Source organism: Mesoplodon mirus (genome assembly GCF_964341445.2).
Source record: "Mesoplodon mirus genome assembly, chromosome: 5".
NCBI classification, from domain to species: Eukaryota; Metazoa; Chordata; class Mammalia; order Artiodactyla; family Ziphiidae; genus Mesoplodon; species Mesoplodon mirus.
In genome coordinates this window covers 142,194,115-142,220,181 of record NC_138980.1, presented here as the reverse complement: position 1 = coordinate 142,220,181, position 26,067 = coordinate 142,194,115, and the positions used below count along the sequence as shown (strand labels likewise).

The 26,067-nt window shown below is 44.5% G+C and overlaps 1 protein-coding gene across 1 annotated transcript in view; it reads right to left on the bottom strand.

Annotated features, from left to right (window-relative positions):
* LOC309804916 (chondroitin sulfate proteoglycan 4-like) overlaps nt 1–26,067 on the bottom strand; it is a gene marked incomplete at its 5' end in the record, with an annotated part of 65,077 nt that overhangs the window by 33,678 nt on the left and 5,332 nt on the right. The window contains 9 exon segments of the mRNA XM_082622612.1: nt 7,960–8,136; nt 13,095–13,565; nt 14,947–15,584; nt 15,783–16,018; nt 16,020–16,858; nt 16,862–17,379; nt 17,382–18,075; nt 18,077–18,718; nt 19,055–19,215. Coding sequence (XP_082478738.1) covers nt 7,960–8,136; nt 13,095–13,565; nt 14,947–15,584; nt 15,783–16,018; nt 16,020–16,858; nt 16,862–17,379; nt 17,382–18,075; nt 18,077–18,718; nt 19,055–19,215 — 4,376 coding nt within the window.

Below are 26,067 nucleotides of genomic sequence, written 5' to 3'. Positions count from 1 at the left end.
TAAGTAAATAGAGTGAGCAGTCACGTGGGATAGTCTGAAGGTCTTGAGAAAATGTTGTTTGAAAGTCAAAGCCTGGTGGTGCAGTGGTTGAGAATCCATCTGCCGATGCAGGGAACATGGGTTCGATCCCTGGTCTGGGAAGATCCCATGTGCCACAGAGCAACTAAGCCCCTGCACCACAACTACTGAGCCTGTGCTCTAGAGCCCATGAGCCACAGCTACTGAGCCCACGTGCCGCAACTATTGAAGCCCACGTGCCTAGAGCCTGTGCTCCACAATGAGAGAAGCCACTGTAGTGAGAAGCCCGCACACTGCAACGAAGAGTAGCCCCTGCTCGCCACAACTAGAGAAAGCCCGCGTGCACCAATGAAGACCCAACACAACCAAAAATAAATAAATAAAAATAAATAAATTTATTTTTTTAAAAAAAGAAAGAAAGTCAAAGACACCAGAGAATCTGAAGACTATGATGGTTAATTTTATGTGTCAACTTGACTGGACCACAGGGTACCAGCTCTTTGGTCAAATATTATTCTGGGTGTTTCTATGAGAATGTTTTTGGATGAGATTAACATTTAAATGGGTTGAGTAACACAGATTGTCCTCCCTCAGGTGGGTGGGCCTCACCAATCAGCTGAAAGCCTGGATGGAGCAAAAGGACTGATCCTTCCCTAGCGTCAGGGCAGTAAAGAGAATCCTTTCCTGCCTGACTGCCTTTGAACTGGGACACTGGCTCTTCCTGGCAGCCTTTATATGGGAACTACACCATCGGCTCTCCTACGTCTCCAGCTTGCCCACTCACCCTACAGATCTTGGGACTTGCCAGCCTTCATGATCACAAAAGCGAATTCCTTATAATAAACAAACAAACAAGTAAATAAACACACACACACACACACACACCTTATTGGTTCTGTTTCTCTGGAGAACCCTACATAATACAGAGGGCTTATTAATTCATATTTAGGACTGTTTTTGCCCCAGACTCTGCCACTGTCTAACTTGCTTATTTGGGGCAAGTCACTTAACCTCTGAAGCTTTCTCTCTTAAAATGGAAATAACAGCAATACTTGCTTTATCTACCTCACCAGGTCCTTGGGCCTCTTAACTACAACCATGAAGGAAGAGATAGTAGAGCGTCATGGTTACGAGCAGAAACCTGCATTCTGGCTCTGCCAGTTACTGCCTCCCAGCAGCTCTTCCAGTACTGACACTGGGCACATGTCTGAGCCTCTCTGTGTCTCAGATTCCTCCTCCTTAAAATAGAAACTATATTCCATAGAGTTGTTGAAGATTAAATGAGTAAATAAATATAAAATGCTTCGAACAATGCCAGAAACAGAGTAAGTGCTAGGTACGCATTAGCTACCATTAAGATTATGTAAATGATAGTTGTTATTACTGTTTGCTATGCTCTGAAATCTAGAAGAAGGAAAATCACTGTCTGAAATCATCCCCTACATTTGAAACTTTTGCCTGGAAAGAAGTAACTAGTAACTGTAGCTTTGGAGAAATTATCTGTTTGTTGGAAAAGGTACTCCCACAGCTCTGCTATTTTGATGAAATGCATACTCTTTATACACTAGTTTTCAGAAAGTTAACAAGCCTAATGTGTGGCAGTTCTTTTGTATAAACAGTTATCCATTTGTGAGAATAACTTGCATTATGTTCAACACACACAGTTTTTCCAGGAAGTTTTCTGTGTTCATTTGCCGTTGTTATTACACATTCTCATGGATATGATAGAGATATCATACTCCAATAAAAAAAATTAGGGGCATAAAGTAAAGAATATCTTAGATGTCATAAACTGCCAATACAGGCTCTTGAAATCAGCAAGACCAATTCCTGACTGTCTCTTGGCTCTTTTTCATCAGGTCTAAATTACGCTGACATTGATAATAGACACTAGTTATATCATAAAATTTTAGTGCATAAGATTTCCTTCTTCTAAAATCCTTAAACCAATTCCATTCACGTTATGCTATATATAACAGGAAAGCAATGTTGTAATTATATACCCTGGTCTACATCCCTTTTTCTTCAAATATTTAAAATTTTATAATTTAGGTTCTTCCTTTTCTGTATTTGCCCTCCCCAACATGACTTTGGGCCATAAGAGCAGTACCTAAAGAGAATCAGCCAGGTTTGCAGACAATATACCTGGTCCGTCCACCCCTATCTCCTTTCCTGCTGGACACAGCAAGGCAGATGGGCAGTGGATGGGCAGGCAGGGCTACCCTGGCCAGCAGCCCTATGATGATGGGTACTCACAGGGAGACTTCAAAGCTGAGGACGGCAATCTGTGCTCCTCCACTAAACACAGAGACCTCTGGCATGTGGTAAAGTACCCTGATGAAGGGGTATAGGGGGGAGGCGGTTGTTACAGCCTGCATTAACTCTGTTATAACCTTCCAGTACCCGTTTCTAAATAGAAGTTTCCAAAAATGAACTCCTAGGACTTTACTCAACCTGTAAAAGCGCAGGTGTTCCTAGAAACAGGACGAGTAATTTTAAAAAGTGATTTATCCATATAAAAACATTTAGCTTTGCTAGATCAGTGGCATACAATGTTCTCTGATTAACACCCAATGTAAGGAATACCTTTTACAAAACAACCTATTACTCATATGCATATATGGATGTGTGTGTGTTTCAAATGACGCAAAAGTTTCATATAACAATTCTGCCCTCACTACACACAGTGCATTCTGATGCTACCTGTTCTATTCTATTTTATTCTATCTAATTTGTTTTTAAAATGTTGGTCCTGATCCACTCAATTAATTTCACAGTCTATTAATAGTTTGCAACCTGGAGTTTTAAAACACTCTTCCACATCATTCTCATCGTGGATAGCAGAGTGTGGACTCTGCTCAGACTACCTGGGCTTAAAACTCACTCTCTTACTAACTGTATGACCTTGACCATGGGACTTAGCCTTTCTGTGCCCCACGTCTACTGTAATCCTCATTCTATGTCAAGGGTTGTGAGAGAATTGAATGAGAAGTCACATGTGATGCTTTTAGAAGTGAGCCTGGCTCACAGCAGAGGCTCAATAAATGCTGGTCCACTTCCCCATCCGCACCTCTGGAAGGCCAGTGGAATGAAACGGTCTAGTGTAGGGGGTCCTTATGCCCAGAAACCAGCTCTCACCATGGAACCTAATGTCTGACCACCCTCCTCCCTCCATCTGCTCTGGCCACTCTGAGCTTCCCATGTCCTCAAATACGCCAAACCTGCTACAGACTCCCAACTTTTGCTCTGGATTATCCCTTTGCTGGGAATGCTCTTGCCTCAAACATTCATATAGTTCCTCACTCCCCAACACAAGCACCCCTACACTGGCCTTTATTCAGAAAAAGAGGTAACAAAGCAGGCTTAAGACCGCCTTTCCTTAGAAAGTCCTGCTTGCAAGTTGGCACTTGGCTGGCATCAACAATCTGGGAACTCGATTGTCAAACGGTTTTCTGTACTGATATAAAACTTTCCCTAACTAATAAGAATGGCTCACTGTATCTAAACAGCACAAACAATGTGGTTTGTGCAGGACTCCTGCTTTCCTTCTGGGAATCCGGGACTTTGGGTCATCCTAGGCAGAGGGCACCTACCTGACCAGCTCCCAGTAAACATACTGGGTACTCAGGATCTAATGATCTTCCCTGGTAGACAGCACTTCCCACGCATTGTCACAACTTGCTGCTGGTGCATCCTGTGTGACTTCACTGGAAGAGGACTCTTATAGCCTGACCTACTTTCCTCTGGACTTCACCCCACATGCCTTTTCCCTGTGCAGATTTTGCTTTTTATCTCTCACTGTAATAAATCTTAGCCATGAGTTTGACTATATGCTGAGTTCTATGAGTCCTTGCTAACGAGCAAATCTGGAGAGGGCTTGGGGACCCCTGACACACAGGGCTCCATGCAAACATCCCTTCCTTGAAGAGACCCTCCCTCACTCCACTCTCTCTGCAAGGTCAGCATTCTCTAACCCCATCACTCTCTGTCCCTTTAAATGCTCTGCAGAAAAATACAGCAGGTCGTCACTCTATTTATCACATACTTTTATTGTCTTCTCCACTCAACATAAGCTCCACAGGGCACTTAGACATTCAAAATTTATTGCCCCTACTACATGCCTGGCACTGTGCCAGGCACTGAGGGCAGCACAGGAAAAGGACAGGAAAGTCCCTTCCCAATGGAGCTTACGTTTATGGGAGGTGACAAACAACAGATTGTTTATTTGTTTACTACAAAGGAGAATAAAGCAGGGTCAAGGGACAGAGGATGGCCTGGTGCTCTTTCTGCTGGCGTGGCCAGGGAAGCATCTATGAGAGCAGCATGTCTAGAAGCCTGGGGAGCCAGACTCCAGCCAGGATTCCCAGAGGGGGTAACATGCCTTTGCTTAAGGAGCCCTGGTACTACATTCTGCACCGGATGGCTGGAATCAGTGAAATCTAGAAAGCTTCTATTCACAACAGTCATAATTCAAAAAAAGAAAGACTCATTTTGGCAAATGAGCCTAAATCTTTCTTGATATAGAAAGATTTTCATTGATAGAGCACCATGACCAGTACGTACAACTGAAGAAACAAATTCTTGAGATCCTTCCATTTTAAAACAATCAAGCAAATCCTACCAAAACTATTTCTACATGTTTGCATGACTAGTTAATATGTCCTACCGTAGTACCTAGTCACCTCCAGATTTTAGACACACTGACTTTAAAACCAAAACTATTCATATGTTTCTCAGTCAAAGAGAAAAGGTTCCCCCAGTGTATACCAGAGTACGTCCATCCAATAGAAAAAGGTGGCTCAACACTCCCTCCATCCGTCTAAGTGCAACTTCACCCAGAGAGTGTCAAGCAAGGTTTACAGTCATAAAAACCACGGGATATTAGAACTGGGAGGGACTGACAGATGACCAAGGAAAACACACACACATACAGACACACACACACACACATATACATACACACTTACACACCTTACCCTGAAACCTGCTTATGGTTTTGCTATTGAGGAAGGTGAGACCCAGAGAAATTTTGCTTAAATTGGGCAGTTTACAAGCCTTAAACTCTGGTCTCCTAACTTTAATCCAGAACTTTCAAAACAGAAATGAATTTCTTACTAGATAAATAAACGAACAAGCTCAGAAAGGGCCAGTGTCAAATGACCACATCCCTCCAAAGTTGTACCCTTCCTGGCCTGGATCCAGGCTATCTAGTGAAGAAGATAGGAATAAAAGAAATGGCTCCTACTCGGGCTATTCTTCCTTTTCCTCTTGAGAGAAACACTCTGGTATCAGGGATGGGGGAAGAGGTCGGGGCAAACTGCCTGAGCAAGTTCAAGGTTCCCGGTAGACTGTATTTCCCTAATTTTAAGGGAAGACAGAAACAAAGTCTAGGTTACACTTTTTTCTCCTTACAATTCAATGTTCTGAACATCTTAAACTGACAGGTACATTTAAATACAATAAAGCTATTATTAAGTTGATGGTGCATCTTACAATCCATGGTACCTCCCAGCCCACAGTGGGGCTTCAATTCCTTTTCATAAAGAAGCCTGAGAGTTCACTATCTAATTCTTTGTTCTTCCTCTCCTTCTGCCAACTCCAGCTCTTCTCCCATATCTTTCTAGATCCTAGGTCCCTCCCCTGGATCTTTCTCATCCTGCAGTTCTGCATCATGCAGCAAAATGCCCAAATCCTCTGCCGAGGTTCCTGGGCAAACACACAGATGTCAGTACAACTGCTGCAGACCTATTCCCTTAAGTCCACTTTAGTAGAAGCAAAGGGCACAACAGCTCTGGAGACTTCTTCTTACTAGTAAGACAGCCCTGATCACAGAGATGCACTGAGAGAGCCTGAGTCCGTCACAGGTAATGGGGGAAGTGCAGAGCACAGTGGCAAGAGAGTCAGACTTGGGCACACTCGGCTTCAAATCCACACCTTCGCTTGTGACAGCCTGGGGCCTCAGGGCTCCCATCTATAACGAGGTTATAAATCACAGCAGTTCCTTTGTAGGGCTGTTAAAACGACACCAATATGGAAGGTGTCCAGTCTCTACTCAGTAATACATGTAAACTTTTATAACTGTGTTTAATAATAATTGACACCTACAATTCATCATGCTGGTCTGCAGCCTACTTCTTAGATCGCTTTGCTGAGAATGAGTCAGTAGGTATTAATACAACAAGAATAAGTATGAGGAGAGGGAGAAAGGCAGCTGAAAACAGAGGGGGGCAGCCCATGAGGTTGACCAGCTGGAACACACCATCCCCAGGCTACCTGGGTAATGACTGTGAAGTAAACCAAAAGATAAAGGGACAAGTTCCAAAGGTCCAAGTACCACTAACTTTCCCCTTAAAATGTAGAGGCTGCATAACAAACCAAGCTGTAATATAACAAAAAGCACTAAAAAGCCTATTCCGAGATCCAATTATTTTGAGCAAATAACAGATTTTAAAAACTCCAGTGACTGGGACTTCCCTGGTGGTGCAGTGGTTAAGAATCCGCCTGCCAATGCAGGGGACACAGGTTCGATCCCTGGTCCAGGAAGATCCCACATGCTGCAGAGCAACTAAGCCTGTGAGCCACAACTACTGAGCCCTCAAGCCACGACTACTGAGCTCTCGTGCCACAACTGCTGAAGCCCGTGCACCCTAAAGCCCGTGCTCCGCAACAAGAGAAGCCACTGGAATGAGAAGCCCGTGCACTGCAACGAAGAGTAGCCCCTGTTCGCCGCAACTAGAGAAAGCCTGCATGCAGCAATGAAGACCCAATGCAGCCAAAAAAAAATTTTTTTAATTAAAAAAAAAAACTCCAGTGATTTTTAGCAATGTAACATTTCCTAGTTTGATTAGCCCCTGGTGGGCTCCTGTGTATGCCTGCACAAGCATTTAGTTGGTGCTGGGGTGTTTTATAATTAAGGTCAAAGGCTTACAGTTCCTTATTTCTTTGTTGTTCTCCTTGCTTTCTTCCTGTCCCTCCCTGTCACCCACCTGGCCACCACTCTCACCAAAGACCCTTTTTCTCTTTGTGTCGACCACCAGCCAGACATCACGGGTGTGCTGCACCATCTTGTAGCTTGGTGGTCTAGATCCTTTGCCACTTAGAAAACAGCATTTAAGATTACTGGGTTAGTCCAAGATATTCTTCAGCATGTGAATGAATAAATAAATTGTGATATATGGCCAGATGGTGAAATATTATTCAGCACTAAAAATTGGGATGTTAAACCATGAAAAGACATGGAGGAAACTTAAATGTGTATTACTAGATGAAAGAAGTCAATCTGAAATGTATGGGATCTGTATGATTCCAATCAAATAACATTCTGGAAAAGGCAAAACTATAGATACAGCAAAAAGGTCAGCGGTTGCCAGGGGGTGGTGGGTAGGGGATGAATAGGCAGAGCACAGAAGATGATTAGGGCAGTGAAAACACTCTGTATGATACTATAGTGATGGCTACATGTCCTTAAATATGTGTCCAAACCCATAGAATGTACACCACCAAGAAAGAACCTTAACATAAACTATGGGCTTTGAGTAATAATAATGTGTCAATATAGGTTTATAAATAATAACAAATGTATCACTCTGGTAGGGGATGTTGATAATGGTGTAGGGTATGGATGTTGGGGGGGGCAGGGAGTATACAGGAAATCTCTGTATCTTCTGCTCAACATTGCTGTGAACCTAAAACTACTCAAAAACTAAAGTTTATTAAATAGTTACCCCCCACCAAAAAAAAGATTACTGGGTTAGAATAGCACAAGCCGTAACCAACAGAATGTCTCGGTAATAACTAGCATTTATTTAAAACCAGGAGGAATATGTCAACTATACATACGTAGTCATATATCTTATTATTTAACAGTAAAAATAATACAAAAGAAAATCAAATTGGTAGTTCTATGTTATTATGATAAATCCAAAAGCATGGAGCACTTACCTGGAGGATTTTATTGGCTGTTATTACTGGAGCCTCATCATTTACTGATTCAACAGTCACAGAAAGAGTTTGAGGCAAACGCTGTTTTCCAAGCTCTGAGCTATTTGCAAAGATAGTGAAATTGTCAAGAAGGTCCTCACTATCATCATGAACATAGGAAATCAATTCATTTTCTACCTGTAACCAACAACAAAATATCACCAAACTACTGAAATATAATTTAAAAATATGAAAAAGTGCTTTAAAAGAAATCCTGATTTTTTTATATCTAAAACACAGAAGCATGTGTTCATCCCATGAAGTATGATTCTGACAATCAGAGTGCAAATTATGATGGATGGTATAATTTTTATGAAGCAGTGCTGCATCCCAGAAATAAGTTTCATGAGGAGCACAGAGATCAAGCAATGTGGGGTAGTAAAGAGAATGCTGGACTGGTTATCAGAAGACCTGAGTTCAAAGGCTATTTCTAACCCTGAAATGTGTTGTAAGTAACATACTCCACCCTTTCTTCCAATGGAGCAATACCTATTAAAATTCAGACTCTACTTGTTTATTTAGAGTGACTAATTTTTGAAGTTGTGGATTGTTTTATTGGACAATTCAGAATGTCGGACTTACGCTCTGAAGTTTTCACCCACTGATTGGATTTCTGCTTTTTGGAGACACATGGACCAGGGCAACTATTAAGTTTCCCCAAACTTCTCTTTTCTGAGCTAAGCAGGCATCACTCCCTTAACTGCTCTTTGTATGCAAGGTTACACCTGCTACCTCCTAATCCTGCCCCTCCTCCTTCAAAATACAATCATTTCTGGTGTATCTCTTAACAGATGCTACCCATAGCTAGCTATCATACATCTCCTGAGGACAGAGTATAGTGAAATATATTGGAACTGAATTATTCTATCAAGCCAGATTTCTCTCACTGTAATAACCAAAATGAAAATGTTAATTTTTTATCCCTGATAGATTTCATCTTTCTAATTTCCATTCTGAAATTCCTCTTGGATTTTTTTTTTTTTTTTTTTTTTTTTTTTTGCAGTACGCGGGCCTCTCACTGTTATGGCCTCTCCCGTTGCGGAGTACAGGCTCCGGACGCGCAGGCTCAGTGGCCATGGCTCACGGGCCCAGCCGCTCCGCGGCATGTGGGATCTTCCTGGACCGGGGCACGAACCCGTGTCCCCTGCCTCGGCAGGCGGACTCTCAACCACTGCACCACCAGGGAAACCCCCTCCTCTTGGATTTGTGATAGGCACTGATTTGATCAGAATGCCTTCCATGTCTTTAAGGCTCTGATGGAAATACGGAAGAGCTCAGGATTGAAATCAGAGACCAGGAGAATTTTAAAGCTAGAAGGAACTTGGCTTCAGTGAATATGTGACCCCAAAATACAACAGAACAGAACTTCTAAAGCCTGACAGGAGTAGTTGAACTTCTCAGAAAGTCTCTGGGGTTGTGTTTGTTTTGATAAAATAGAGCCAACATTTTTAACAGTTCAACTTTGCCCATTCCTATGGCGCACTTCCTTTGAGCAAAGACTTTTGATCTCTCAGAGGTGTTTCTGACAAGAGTTGAAAAGTTCATGAACAGTCTCAGGGGAAAGTTGTGGTCACTTGAACACAGGTGCCTGAGAATGTCTTTGGAGTTCTGTGGGAAGAGAAATTCCAGACCGTAGGCCTGACCACATGTTCCTGGAACATTCTGCTTTAAGCTATTTGAAAACAATTGTGGAAGGTGGCACTCATCAGAGGGCAGGAGAAATTCTAACCTAGTATGCTTTAGGAAGATAGCATTTAAATAGAAGTCACCTTTTCCGTATCTTTCCTGGAGAAACACATCATTTCCTCAATGAAGTGGTACTCCCCCACGTTATTATTTAAAATATCAGTTAGTAGGTATTAATCTAAAGGCAAAGAGAAGGTTTGGTGGGAATTTGTCTATTCCTCGTTCTAATACTAGAAAAACATCTGCTGACTTGAAATTAAAGTAGATAACAAACTTGTAGAAGATCTTAGAAGATTAAAAAGCGTTTGGGCTTCCCTGGTGGCGCAGTGGTTGAGAGTCCGCCTGCCGATGCAGGGGACACGGGTTCGTGCCCTGGTCCGGGAAGATCCCACATGCCGCAGAGCGGCTGGGCCCGTGAGCCGTGGCCGCTGAGCCTGCACGTCCGGAGCCTGTACTCCACAACGGGAGAGGCCACAGCAGTGAGAGGCCCGCGTACCGCAAAAAAAAAAAAAAAAAAAAGTGTTTGGCCCCCTGTCATGAGTCATGTTCAGGGTATATTAGGTCCCCTCTCTGTTCACATCCTCACGCTCCCATTACTCAGGGTCAAAGGTGAAGGCGAAAGCCCTCCCACGCTGGACCTCCCTAGCCTCACCTCCTGCCCACCCCGTGTGTAGCTCTAGTCACACTGTTCCCCTCACAGCGCTGTCTGTTTGCTCGTCCCTCTGCCTGAATGTTCTTCCTCTATACCCACCGAGCTCACTATCCATCACCTCCTCCAGGTCTCTGCTCAATGCTGCCTTCTCAGCGGGGTCCCCCCGACCACCTTATTTGAAACTGAACATTAACACACACACACACACACACACACACACACACCACTCAAGTCCCTAGCATCATCTCTCTCCCTTTCCTGGTTTATTTTTCTCCATAGCACTAATCTTCGTTCAACTATTTTATTATATAAATTCACTTATTTATTTTATTTATTCTCTCTCTCTGCCTCCTTGTTTCCCCCGCTAGGAGAAAGGATCCATAAGGGCAGGGATTATTGCTGGGTTAGTTCACTGCTTTATCCCCAGTACTTAGAACTAGGATACCTGACCCATCATGGACACTCAAAAACTATTGCTGAATGAATGAAGGGCAAAAACGGCCAAGGGCTCTCCTTCTCTGAGTCACTCAAGGTTACAGCCACAAGTTATTAGGTGTCACCGTAAGTGAAAATGATCACGTCTCCAAACCTAGAGACCTCAGAAGTCCTAAAGGAAGAGAAAGTGTAAAGGGCTCATCTGAAGAGCAGGAACACACAACCTTGACTGTGAACAAGGCTACACGATAACATGGATACTACAGGGAACACACACGCTTAACACAGATTTCAACCAACCATGCTTAAATATGCACTTCTTACAAAGCGCAGACAACAATGAATGGGCTAAGACAGACCAAAATTTAGTGCTCAGTCTCTCACCCAGAGCGCACGAGGTGAACAGAACTAAATTCAGCTCACACGAGAACAAGTGGTTCTCTCGGACAGTCTGTCCAGCCTTTGAGAGGGAAGCTATGATTAAGAGATGGCTGGGGCTTCCCTGGTGGCGCAGTCGTTGAGAGTCCGCCTGCCAATGCAGGGGACGCGGGTTTGTGCCCCGGTCCGGGAAGATCCCACATGCCGCGGAGCGGCTGGGCCCGTGAGCCATGGGCGCTGAGCCTGCGCGTCCGGAGCCTGTGCTCTGCAACGGGAGAGGCCACAACAATGAGAGGCCCGCGTACCGCAAAAAAAAAAAAAAAAAAAAAAAGAGATGGCTGCACGTAATCACTGAAGAATCACCTTCCCTGGGTCCCCAGTTGAGAAGCATCGAGTTCTAAGGTCTTTTCCACCCTCAGCAATCTCTGCTTCTCCCCATGGCTCCCTAATGCCAGCTGGTTAAGTCTAACCCTGTTGACGTGTAACTCAAGGCTCTGCGCAGTCTGGCCCCAAGCACCCTCTGGCACTCCTCTGCCCGTCCTAGAGCCTTGTGGACCATTCCGCAGCCCCCAGGAACCATGCCCCTCAGTGCCTCCATGCCCTTGGCCATGCAGTCTGCTTTGCTTGCATTGCTTTGTTTTCTGTCTCCACCTCCGTTATGTCCTTGCTCTTTCTCTGTCTCCTCAAAGTCTAGCTTAAACTTTATTCCCTCTGTGAAGGCTTCAGTTACAGTCAAATGTGACCATTCTGCACTCCTGCAGTACCACTGTGAAAGTGCTACGTGAAAGATAAGAAGAGTGTGCCTTAAAGTTCATGTGCCTGATTCCCCCACAGCATTTCTCGAGGGCAAGGAATATGTCTACTTATCATGGTAACCTCAAACAGTAACTTGAACAGAGTAGGTTTTTAGTAAACGGATTCAAGTCACTTGATGAGGTGAAATCCTCAGAAGCAAAATGAAGCAGCACACATGGGTTCTTAGCTAACTGGACAAGGACACCCAAAGATGCTAGGTAGCTGTTCATGGTTTCCAACCTGAAGAGTGTGTATTCCTAGGAACTTATAAAGGAAATAATGGGGATCTGCAAGTTACTTTGCAATATTTAAAAAGAAAGGATGGAAATCATTCTTTTGTTCATGATAGGAAAGCAAAGTACCACAATAATACCATTCTAACCCAAAGCAAAGAAACCTGATAGCAGCCCAGAGTTAAGTCTGGTTATTTTATGCTTATTGGACATGAGATTGTCAGTTGTGTCCAGCTGCTTGATTGCAGGGACTGTGCCATTTCAGCCATTGACAGCACTATGCTTAGCATAGGGCACAGCACAGAGTAAGCACTGATTGTTAAGGGAATGAATGAATGAAAACATCCACTAATGATTAAAGCATGACTGTATTAGATCCCTGGGTGTTATACTTTGAGAGGGGATGGTGTGGAGCTCCTCTAGGACTGGGCAGCCAGGATGGTGCAGGGGCTAGAAACCTACAGCATATAAGCAAAAGCTAAAGAAACTAGAGTTCTTTAACCTAAAGAAGATAAAATTCAAGGGACTTTGATAATTTTTCCTTTCAATATTTAAAGAGCTTTTATGAAAGGAGTTATAATTTGTTCTGTAAGCTACCAGAGCCAGGACCTAGGAGCAGAAGTTTCTAAGTGGCAGCTCAGCATAAAGAAATTTCTAACAACTGGAGTGTCTTTAAACTGGAAGGGCCCATCTCAGGAAGCAGTGAGTTCTCCATCACTGAGGATATTTAAGCAATGACTAGATGACCTCTCTATGGGGTTACTGTGGAAGGGCTTCTCCATCTGTTGGGAGGTTGGACCAGATACCTCCTAAGGTCCCATCACTCCTGAAAGTCCATGAATCTAAATGAAAAATAGCCAAGTTTTTTCTCTTATCTAACATACCCAAAACCAAACATATCAGCTGAGAGTTATTACCTGTTTTCTGGTAAATTTCATTAGCTTTACTCTTGCAAAATGAGCATTTTCAACATAACCGTGTTTTGGTGGTTTGAGTAGAACAAATTCACAGTCAAGTCCCTCAAAATGTTTGCTTGGAATTTTGAAGTAGTCTTCTGGAAGTGCTTTGGAACCACCTTCCTGGACTGTGAAATTTTGTACCTCCAGAGGAATCCACTTAGGGACAACATCCACCAAGATTTCAAGTCTACTCACAGCTTGGAAGCCATTCATCACATCCAGTAAAAAACAGTCCTGTTGTTGGTCAGGACTTGTCTGTACATAATGGATGTAACCATCATCAATGTCCTGTTGTGTAAAAATCAAAGGTGACTTTTCATCTGTACCCAAGCTGCCCTCCTCTGATAAAGATCTTCGGAGGTATCCATGCACTGGCGGAGTTCTAACAATGAACATTGCCTCTGAAGTACTATCATCTTCATGCCCAGCCTGAGTGCACATTCACAACACACAGACACAAAAAGAAAAACATTAACACATGAAAGAGTCAAGACCCTTGATGAACCAAATTGTTTTCTATTAATGTCCACAAATGGCTTAGGTTACAATCCAGGCAGATACACAGTTTAAGCCCGGGTCTGTTCTGGGGACCATGCTAATATTTTGAATTTCAGCCCTGGTTACAAAGGAAAAGCAACATTTGAACAGCTACTAATGTACTAACAAGGCATCATCCACAGTGGCAAGAAACCTAGGACTCAGAAAGTTGTGCTGAAAGAAATAAAATGGTATAAGGAGAAGGAATAAAAAATGGTAGAAGAAATAGCAGCTTACTCACTGAAAGTGCAAGACTTTAGAGGAAAGCTTATTTTTAAACTAGTTCAGCATTTTCGATATACATTTAATTTACGGATTCAGCAAAATCCATCTCAAAACTGTCACTGTTACTGATTTATAGTCACTGAACTCTATACGCCCCCTTGTGGTGAAACTTTAACTCTCTAAGATCCTGAAAAAGAATTGAGGGAAGCTGGTAGGCCCCGTATTCCCTTAGTCAAAACCCATTATTTAGTAAACTGCTTCTGATTTGAATTCATTTCTACTTGATGTTATTGGCTGTATTTAGCAAGCAGGCAAACTCGTTTGCAGTCCTGAGGGTAGATTCAGAATAGCCTGCATTTGTGGCCAATTGTCATAAATCAGTTTACATACCCTGCACAGATTACTCACTCTCTCCTGACTCTCAGCAGCAGGGTTGTACTACTGGAAGCTTCCAAGTTGGAGCCTCAGGAAACCAGTCAGCTTCTGGTATGAGGTCTCACCCCTGGCCTTCCACTGGTCTAGGCCAATTGGATCCATCAATTTCAAGAAATTACACAAGGCCACATTCAGAGCTAAGGAAATAAACTGTGTAATATAGTATCCTCTTCTATTTTAGGGATCCTTTTTATGTCTGTTAAATTACCCTACTCGTTTACACCCTGCTTCACCACATTACAAATATAACTCAGACCAAATGAAATACTGGCAGTGTTGCCATGACAAATGAAAGAAGTAATGACCTCTTCATTTACTATAATATACACATTCCGTCCTCCTTCTGAGGTCATCCTACACCAAACATATTTATATTGTTTATATAATATATTTATAGGATTATTTATATTCCATTTCTCCCTATAGCATAATTAGCAGTATCAAAATCATGAAACCTTCTAGCTTTTCTTCTCAATGGCATCTACATTTTTAAAAAGTCATCCCAAATACCAGGAGAGAAATCAACACAAAAATACCTTTCAGAAGCAAACAGATCATTTGCCCCTGCGGTTCTAGGAGAGTGAGGATGCTTGGTGCTGGGACCACTACCTACCTGGAGCCTTCCTCTACTCAGTTTTACTGGTTTTCCTTCCTCAACCACAAGGGTCTTGCTGTGCAGAATTTGGGTGTGATGTTGGTGGCTTTCCGAGTCCACTGCCATGTACACGCCCACTTCTAAATATGTATCTTTAACTTTCACCGTCAGGTTGAACACATCGAAGCTGCCACTGCCGTCATGTCTATCAATCACACGTCCTTGCTTCAAGTCATGCAGGGAAAATGAGCCGGGCCCTGAGCTGTTGACCAGCACTCTGCCATGCTTTGGGGGACACGGGATGTGGAATTTGATCTCGTGGTCTGTTCTGACATCTTGGTTTGTGGTGACACTGAGGTTGGTTGTCGTGAGGCTGCTGTCCTTTCCTCTCTGTACCAGCAGTCCTGTGTTGTTGGCTATGCGGACATAGGGATCTGACACGCTGACCTCGAGGAGGGATGAGGTGTAGTGGACACCAACTGTCACAAACAGCACAAAGTGGGCCGAGTCTGCACCCTGATGCCTGAAGAGCACACGCCTTTCCCGCAGGTCTTCTTGCCTGAACTGGTAGAGTTTCTGAGACGGGTCACTGGCTTGCACCAAGTCCCCATTTGGGATGCCCCGCCAGGTGTAGAGCAACTGTCCATCATCAAAATCTGCATCGGGGGCTTCCCTGGTGGCACAATGGTTGAGAGTCCGCCTGCCGATGCAGGGGACACGGGTTCGTGCCCTGGTCCGGGAGGATCCCACATGCCGTGGAGCGGCTGGGCCCGTGAGCCATGGGCGCTGAGCCTGCGCGTCCGGAGCCTGTGCTCCGCAGAGGGAGAGGCCACAACAGTGAGAGGCCCGCGTACTGCTAAAAAAAAAAAAAAAAAAATCTGCATGGGGGTCATGGTAACAGAGGTTAGCTAGAGTCAACAAGCGCTGGCCGTTCCGCACGACGTGAAAGACCTTATCCTCCACACACACTGGTTTCTCATCGTTCTTTAACTCCACAGAAACGGTGACTTTAATTTCTGTAGACAGATGCTCTGTATCAAAATCCCTGACCACTCCCTCTTGGCCTGGTCCTGCGGTGGAGGCCATGAGGAAATTCATCACACTGGGTCTCAGAGTCATCGTGCACATACATGAGCCGCTCACCCAAGATGTCTTGATCAGTGAACGTGGTGATAGTGTCATGACTTCCCAGAGAACCTGAAGATCGAGTCAGTTTCAGCTTCCCATGTTGAGGACTCTTGGTGATTTTATACTGGAAAGTCTGACTGTCTGAGATTTGAGCAAATAACTCCAATTTTGTGATTAATTTCTCTTCTCCTTCTTTTACAAATAATCCTCTGTTCGTTACAATAATGCGCCTCTTATCTGCTTTAAAATTTATTCTGAATGTATAATCTTTTGATTCGATGTGTTCTGCAACCATCAAGAACCTAAAAACGTCTTGTGAATGTTCCCTGGGCCTCCCCTGTGGTTCATAACTTATCTTAGAGTCTGTAACGTTTTGTTGGCTGAAGACTGAGTTTGTTTTTAGAAATTTTGTGCCAAGTAGCAATTTTCCTTTCTTAGGTGGGGTCAGTAACTTAAAATGAAGTTCCCTCTCAGCTACTTCCACACCCTCTGTCACAGCCTGCAAATGATCAGAATTTAATACGTGCCTGTTTATTTTACTGATCTCAAGAGGAACATTTTTCACAAGGGTAAACTTCAGCCATTGTACCATAACCGGAAACATCAGCTCTTCACTGCTTTTTCCTTCTATGTTAACTTTAAAGTGATCCGTAACATTTTCTAGCTGCAATTCTTTGAATGTACTATAGTACCGGACCTGACCCCAACCAACGGAATGCTGAGAGAAGGTACTAGTTTGTTTCCACTCGCCACTTGACCCCTGCCACTGAATCTGGCCATACCGAGGTGGATGAGTGATAACCTAGCGGGTGTCCACCTCAGGGCCTTCACCATTAACCTCCACCAACAAGTTGCTCTGTGTAATCAGAACCGTGCCACCCTGCCGTACGACCACACTGGTTCTACTGGCCACTGCAAAGTCCCAAGGAACAGCCATGACCCGTAACACCACTGTATTGCTAACCAGCTCTCCATCACTTGCTCTCAGAAGGATCCGGGAGTTGTCATGTCCCCTGTGCACATACAAAATGTTGCCATCTCTTAAATCCCCATATGTAAAACCATTAATGGCTCTCCCAGGATCATTGGTGTTTTCTAAAAACCCAGCATCTGAATTGAAGTTGCCAAGAACTGAGAAACTAAGACTCAAGGAATCCATGTCTTGGTCTGACACATGTATGATATTTGGAGTCAGTCGTTTCTTAGAGTTCTCAAACATGAGAAGCAAGTATCCTTCAGGGAGCTTTAGATTTGGGGGATCATTTACTGGAATGACAATAATGTTAAACACATATGAAATGTGTCCTTGAAGATATAATGCCACTTCTTGCTGTTGGAAGAGACTGAAAATGTGAAATAATCCCTAGGTTCTTCTGAACCATCCTGGACATACCAAACTTTTCCTTGCCCCAAATCTAACAGAGTAAAAGCCTTCTCCATTTCTTGTTCGGGGGAAACATCTAATTGAAGGAACCCATGAATAGGCATCTCCTTTATTTTAAATAGTATCTGAGACGGATGGATACCCAAATCCTTCAACTCCACATCCACCTTCATATGCCTTTGTTCCAGTAGGGCTTGCCCACCTTCTTGGACCTTCAAGTTATTCAGAACCAAGAAATAGCTACTGGCTTCTTGAAGAATAGGCTTGCCTACCTCAGGGTCGGCCGTGGAAAGGGGAACTTCTGCCTGAAGCAGCTTTTCTGTGGTTGTTATGGAAGGGTTTTTGTTATCGCCACTCTTCATTTTACACCCAGCAGATATATCTTTGGAAATAAGGGCATCCTTTAATGCTTTCTTTTCTGAGTTGGCTTCCAAGCCTCTTAAGCACCCTTTGAAAGAGATTCCTTGAGCAGATTTCCTAGGCACAGAGGCAAGTTCTAACCTTTTAACTTCTTCTCCCTTGTGGCTATCAAGAACTCCCACGAAGAGAGGGCCTTCAGATACAAATGGTTTGCTTTGTAAAGGCAGCAATGTCCTTACTCCCTGTTCATCCACCATCAGGTCCAGATACCTTTTCAGTGAATCTGAGTTGAATAACGTGCCACTGGTTGTCACTAACTAAGCAAAAAGAAGAGAGCGGAGTGTTACTCTTATTCCTTCCTACATGAGCCTTCAATAAACCTTTAACTATTTCCAAAGCAACAAAATCTCCTTCTCTACCTGACTGAAACAAAAGCAAGGCTTGTTGAGTTCCAGTCTGCAAAGCAAATTCAAATAGCCCATCCCCTTGCACCCTCCATTCTGGGAAGGGGACATAGGACCTGGAGCTAAAGAAATTGATGGCTCCATCCTCTGCTGCAAAAAATTCATCATTGCATCCTAGTGACACCTCATAAACTTTCTTAAAACCAGGGTAAGATCTAAGGGGTGAAAGGATCTGCCTCTGGTTAAACACCACATCCTCCATACATCCACGGAAATTGGGCATCTCTCCATCTAGGTACGGGACATCAAGTCCACCATGGCCTGCTATGCAGATTCCATGCTGACAGTGCAAATTGCCGGTCATCTGGCCAGTCATCTCATAATGTTTGTCAATAACCAGAGAGATATTATTCTTAAAACAGTACAATTCCACTAAATGCCAAACCAAGTCATCCACATGAAGTCTTTTCTGAGAAAGGAGCACTTGTTCACCTGTCCCCAAATTAACTCTCACCTGAAAGAGAAAAAATCATAATTAATCAATCTCATCTCAGAGTGTTTTATTGAGAAAACAAGGCCATTCACAAAGAGAAAGAGAGAAACTTGGACATGGAAACTCTTCCCACATTTATGGACTACATATTGAGGTTAAAAAATTTCAGAGTTGGAACAGTTAAGACATGCTGATAAAATTGGAAAAGATCTCAACACTTACATATGGCACCTGATTTTATTCTAGTGAAATAACAGTAATCAAATGGATAGCTATCTTGTTCTCTTTTCTCTCACTGTTTTTCCCTCCAGTAACTAAAGGCTTATACATGTTTAAAGATTTTGTTTTTAATCTTACCCATAAGTTTCCCGATAGAAGTTCTATTATACAGTAGTCATTTTCCCCAGCTGCAAGAAAAAATAATCCTTGTGGTTTGCTGGTTTGAAACTCTAATTGAAGAGATAACTCAGAGGAAACTTCTATGATGTTGAGCCCATAGCTTTCACCATAAAAAGATGCTGGGGGCAAAAAAGTTAGTAAATTTATTACACAATGTCTATTCCACTTATATTGTCATCTCCCTTCAGAAGAGACCCTGCCAAAGATAGCTGCCTTGCGCAAGCCCACACCTGCTTGCTGGGGTAGCCCACAGATCTGTTGTGGGGAAATAAATTCTCAGTGTTCTCCTGCTCCAACTCAGGATACCTCTGATGGGTCAGTCCCTCTTCAGAACTCTCAAGCAGGGGGTGGCCGAGGCTTCCACTGAAACTGAATTGCAAATCTACTTCTCCATCTACCCAATTCTGCTTCCTTCCTTTCCACAGGGCTTAATCCCAAGTCACTGGCGGTGAACCGGTGTAACAGTGGAAGGGAACACGTTAGCCAGGACTGAAATATCAACCTACGAGAAATATAGGGCAAGTAGTAACTATAAGGACAATGGAATTGGGTGTCTATTGCTAAGTCTGAATGAAGCTTTGGAAAAGATCAGGAAAAACTAGGAGAGATTAGTTGATAATTACAAGCCAGGTGTGAAAGCCAAAGGGCTTCCATGGTAGTACATAAAGTCTTTCTCATCTCCTACAGTGGGTGGGCAGGGGAAGTTGAGACTCCCGCCCAGGAATTAGTCATCAGAGTATTCAGCAACAAACTAAGTCAAAGTTCCAGCTATGTCAGGCTACCTCTGACAAGTCTGTGGCCTTGTTTGGTAAAGAATGGAACCTTGACAAATGGAATGGGGACATCTGGATTGGTGCGTTCAAATATTCTGGGTCCCTAGACCCCTCTGAACCCTCTGAGCCTGAAGAAGAGACCTATCCCCCTGTTAAGGTGATACTCCCCTTGCTTAAAGAGGATGCAGAAACCTCTCCCCACAAGGAACATGTAACCTCTGAAGATACACTCCCACCTCTCTTCCTGACCACTAGGCCAAAAACAAAGCCTAAGTCATGATATAACCTGTGTGGAGACATGCTGGGCTTGATATGGGAGGAAAAGGACTAGACCCTAATGGAGCTGCGGAACCTAGCCAGAATGTAGTGCCAGCAGCCGGGGGAATGAACATGGGACTGAGGGTACCTGATCAAGGGGGCAGGAACATAAAGTTGAAAAAGGGAGAGTTTATACTAGATTTGGGGGCACTCTCCAGGGATGCAGGATATAACATGCTAGCACAGACTGCTGGAAATGGTGTGAACTCACTGCTAAGGTGGATCCTGGAAGCACAGAAAGTGCAGTGACCCACTCTAAGTGAGACACACATGACAGAATGGCTCTGACGGATGGATGGTGGAAGTAGAGATTCAAGGGATGGTAGTGGTTACGTCCAGGATCAACCATGAATAGGACCAGAAGGCACAACGAGATGGTGGCCTGGAGCGCCATGTCATCCCCATTCTTGTGCCAGCACCTTTTTCTCAGCTCATGCATCTGGCTGCATGGAGAAACCCCTTATTGCCAGCTGTTGAAAGGGCAAAACCCCTGAGCTTGGTTCGTGGCTGAGTCAGCTTCATCACATGCATGCAAGCTGAAAATGGACTCCAACTGCACTACAGGTCCTCTTAGGGGTGGCCATGAAAAACACTGTTGAGGGAAAATTCTCCAAAAGGTAGAACTGTGAGTGGTACACCTAGTCGCCCACTTTATATGGAGAGAGAAGAGGCTTGACGTTAGAATAAATACAGACGGATAGGTAGCAGCAAACAGCCCGGCCAGATGGTCAGGAGTCTAGAATGAGAAAGATTGAAAGAGCAGGGCCGAGGAGGTCTGGGATAGACACGTGAGTGTCAGCAGGAAGCAGGAAGATCTTTATATTGCATGTTAATGCCCACCAGGAAACATCCACCACACACAACAGGCACTAAGCAACCAGGCAGACAAAATGACTTGGCCAGTTGCCATCAGCCAGCCTCTGTCATCGGCCAGCCCTATGCTGGCACAACGGGTGCGTGATGAAGTAGCCAGGGTGGTGAGGGAGGAGTCTATGCCTGCACCCAACAGCCTGGGCCCCGTCTGACCAAGGCTTCCCTAGCGATGCTACTGCTGAATGCCCAGCATGCCTCCCACAGAGTCCAACACCAAATCCCCAGTAGGTTACCATCCCTTGAAGAGGGGTGGCAAGGTGATGTCAATGAAACCCTTTCTTCTTGGAATAGCCAGTGATTCATTTCAACAAAAACAGACATATACTCTGGGTATATATTTGCTTTTCTTGCTTGCAGGGCGGCACCAGGCACTGCTCTGAGAGCTTCTGGAGTGTTTAATTCATTAACACGGGATACCGAATAGCATCACATCAATCCAAGGCACACCCTTTACTCCAGAGGAGGTGTGGTGATGGGACTAAGACCCTGAGACCCACTGGTCCTATCACATAGTACACCACTGAAGCTGCAGGCCTGAGAGAGTGTGGGAACAGCCTGATGAAGGCACGGTTGAATCACCAGCTCAGAAGGAATACTCTATCAGGGTGGGGTTCCACCCTCCAGGACATAATCTACACTTTAAGTGAAATATCTTTACATGGTCTTTAAATTAAAAATCTTTACACACCTCCTGCTATGTCTCCAGAAGTATAAGCTGTGGGTCTGAGAACAAGGGGTAGATCAGGAGCGGCCTTGTTGACCATCCCTCTCAGTGACCCACTAAAGGAATTTGTGTTCCCATCCCCATCAACCATAAATCCACGGTTTCAAAGCTCCTGGCTTCCAAAGGGGAATGCTTCTACCAGGGGACACAGCAAGATTCTCTCTATATGATAAGTTACAGCTGCTGCCTGGACATTTCAGTGTCCTTATATCAAGGAACTAGCAGGCAAGAAGAGTCATGCCTCATCTGGCAGGTAATTGAGCCTGAGTCATCAGCAGGGGGTAGAACTATTGTTACACAACAGGCTCACAGAAAAATATGCTGGGTGTCCATGTGGTCCCCTTGGATGCCTCTTGGTACTTCTTTGTCAGTCAGTAAATAAACGCAGTCACCCTGTCCTGCGAAGAGTGCGTTGACAAGAGCTCAGACCCCTCTGGGATGAAGGTCTGAGTCACATCGTCAGGTGGCCACTGAGACCAGCAGAAATACCAGTTGAGGGTAAAAGGAATCACTGGATAAGGAGGAACATGAAGATGATCACTCAGATACTGTTCCCAGGATTTACATGAAGTGGATCCAAGTGATGAAAGGGGTGGACTGTGGTGGACTCCGTGATGCACCCACTACCCTTCGAGAACAAAGGACTTTCTTTCTACCCTGGCTGCTATGAATGCTGCTGGCAGATAGCCCCCAGCATCTTCAGAGCCCCCCACAAATTCAGCAGTTTCCACTGAGACTACATTGCAGATTGACTCCTCTTCTGAAACCAGTTCCCTTCTCTTCTATTCTCTTCCTTTCCTCAAATCTTGCTCCCAGGAACATTCCCTCATAAAGTTCCTGCACGTTCATCTCCATGTTTGATTCTGCTTCCTGAGGATCCCAACCCGCAATGTCTGCTTCTCTTTTATTTATTTATTTATTTTTGCAGTACACAGGCCTCTCACTGTTGTGGCCTCTCCCACTGCGGAGCACAGGCTCCGGACGTGCAGGCTCAGCGGCCATGGCTCACGGGCCCAGCCGCTCCGCAGCATGTGGGATCTTCCCGGACCGGGGCACGAACCCGTGTCCCCTCCATCGGCAGGCAGACTCCCAACCACTGCGCCACCAGGGAAGCCCTGCTTCTCATTTTTGTTCCTACAACACTGCGCATACCTTTGTCCTAGAGTTCACCATGGTGTATTAAAATTACTTGTTTATTCATCTAGCTCCTGCACTAGTCCATAAGTTTCCTATGATCAGGGACCATATCTTTTTTACCTTCCTCTCTCCAATACCTAGAACAGCGCCTGGCACACAGGTGGTATAATGGATTTTGTTGGTGTCCCATTTAGATCCCTTTTAACAGGTTGGTGCACGCTTCCTCCAGCTGATTAACTGTGCTATCCAGAAATTTCAGTGAAATTATACCCTCTGTTCCGGGGTACAACCTCTAGCCAATGACTGAAAGAGGTGTATAAAGTATGTAGAAAACTGTGTTGCTGTTCATATTTCAGAGCTTTCTCTGGGGTCGGGCTGAGATGAGACCACATCCTTGCTTGGTTTGTTTTCCTGCCCTATCCTGCTTCCCTCACTTCCTTCCAGTTCTCTCCTGGTAGCACTCACTCAGTTTTTCACTCACACAAGAATCCCTCCCTAAGCCTCTCTCTCTAGGGAATCCAGTCTAAGCTAGGTAGGTAGCCAGCAAACATTTACGGAACCAAACTGAACTAACCTAGTAAACCCTCATTTTATAGTTGAGTAAACTCAGGCCTAAAGAAGCTTATGGACTTATGTAAAGTCAGCAGTTAATTAGAAACAGAGCTAAGACAAAAACTAAGCATTCCCAATCACCAAGCCAGTGTTTTTACCAAGATACGAGGTTGATACAGAGATGAACATGATCTCTTACAGACTTTCTCAGATATGTATAAGCCCCCATTCTCTCGTTAAAAACAGCCATTAATAATTAAATTCAATAAAACTAGAATGTAGGGACATGGTCATACAGTTTAAAGAAGCAGCTACAAACCCACTAGATATCCTACTTTATCCTCCTGGCCTTCCCATTACTGAATCCCCTGACTCCAATTTCTGACAGACTTAGAGGGTGTATTGTTAAGTTTTCAAAACCAGGAAATGTTTTCTAAATCATAAAATCTGCTGCTGAGAATGACTAAGTAAGCTTAATAAACAACATCCCTATATTTTCCCACATTTCACCTCTGGCACTAAATCAATTCCAGTCTCAGCTGGTGGCTAGAAATTTCCATTGCCTCAGGGGAAAAACAGGGAAGCAGGCTTAAAACTTCTGGTTTGACAGCCTGAAGCCAGTTCGGGTCCTCACAGACCTCCAAACGGAGCCTAATTTTTGTGGCCCCTAGTAAATGCCTCAAAATCACAATAAAGGGCAGTAGAAGCACAAGTAAAACTGGTTCCTAGAAAAAGAAAGGCGATCTGGACCTGCAGTGAAGGAAAAGCTGTGTTTGGGCATTTTAGAAGGAATGTAGCAAATCAAGCTGAACAAAAATCAGAGCAACTTCCTGGTTTTGTGTGCTTAGATAAAAGGTGAAATGTTTGAATAGAAACCAAAGTTTGGCAGTGAGGTGGGTAAGATACTTTGCATGAAAGTTAAGAACTATTTCTCTGTAATTTCTTCCAGGTTGGTAATTATATGATTCATTCTATCTATCTTAGAATTGGTTCCCATTCCTTCCTCCAAACTATATGATTCTGGTTTTTTGTTTGATTTTGGTTTTGTGTTTAAGTTTTTTTGGCACCTACTATGTGCTGGGTACTATCATGGGTTAGATTGGAGAATTAATAAGACAAAGGGGCTTGCAATCTATCCAAAGAGAGAGCTGCTCAGAAAGAAGCATGTATCCGAGCGATAGTAGAAAGTTGGTACAACAGAAGCTTGATGTGGGTCCAGTGGCGGTATGAGGGAAGGAGCAATCTAACTATTAAGCGTCTCTCCCTGGCAGATTTCAGTGTCCCGTGCCATGTGCATATTCTGTCCACATATACTGCTTGTTTGGTCTTGGGGATTCAATGGTGACTGAGAAAGACTGTAAGTAAAGCAAGTACAGTTGCCTGATTATTAACTGGGAAATGCAGACCACAACAGTAGCACTGGGCCTTGTCAAGGAGGGTGGAGGGAGGAAAGGCGCTTCAGGCAAGGCATTGGCTGCTAGGAAGAGCTGGTGAGGGCTGGGGCAGGGGAAGAGGAGAGAAAAAAAGCGGGGAGAGATAGAAGAGAGATGACTGCAAGGAACCAAAAGCCCAGTCTGACTGAGCACAGCAGAAGGAGGGGGCAGCCAGGGTAGAAGCTGCAGAGGCAAGAGGGGTCAGGGGCAAACACCACTGCGTCCATCTGAGGCCTTCCTTGAACTTTCAGTTCCAAGTGAGTGTGTACAGTCACACACACACACACACACACACACACACACATGTATGTCTGCCTGCAAACGCACACACCCAGTGCCTGGTTACTCCTTTCAAGGCTCTTATCATAATCTGATTACCTTCTTAATTTGTTTTCTGGGTTATTATTCAGCCCCAATACCACACCACCCCAAACAGAATATAAGACTCCGAGGTCCGGAGCCTTTGCTGGTCTCGACCACCGCTCAGCTGGCAGTGCACACAGCAGCGCTCGGCACATTAGGCACTCCGTAAATGATGGCTTTGGAAGCCAAGCTAAAGAGTTCAGACTCGAAAGAGGGCTGTAAAGGGATCAAACAGGGAAATGAGATGGTCAGCTTGCAATTTAGAAGCTGACTCTGGCTGAAAGGCAGAGAATGGACTCAAGGGGATCGTGGGTGTGGGGAAGCAAACAGCCGGGGGAGGTGGGTGGGTTCAAGAGATATTTAAAAAGTGGGACTGGGCTTCCCTGGTGGCGCAGTGGTTGCGAGTCCGCCTGCCGCTGCAGGGGACACGGGTTCGTGCCCCGGTCCGGGAAGATCCCACATGCCGCGGAGCGGCTGGGTCCGTGAGCCATGGCCGCTGAGCCTGCGCGTCCGGAGCCTGTGCTCCACAACGGGAGAGGCCACAACAGTGAGAGGCCCGCGTACCACACACACACACACACACACACACACACACACACACACACACAAGTGGGACTGTCACAAGAGGGAAGAAGAGGCCAAGGGGGCAATTCAGATTAATTTCCAGATTTCTGGCTGGGTAGCCACTTATTAAGAGGCGGACTCTGGGAGGGGAGCTTTCATTTTGCGTTGTTTTGCTGTGTATATATAACAAGAAATTCTCAATGAACGTTTGGGGAGCAAATGGCTGACGGGCCA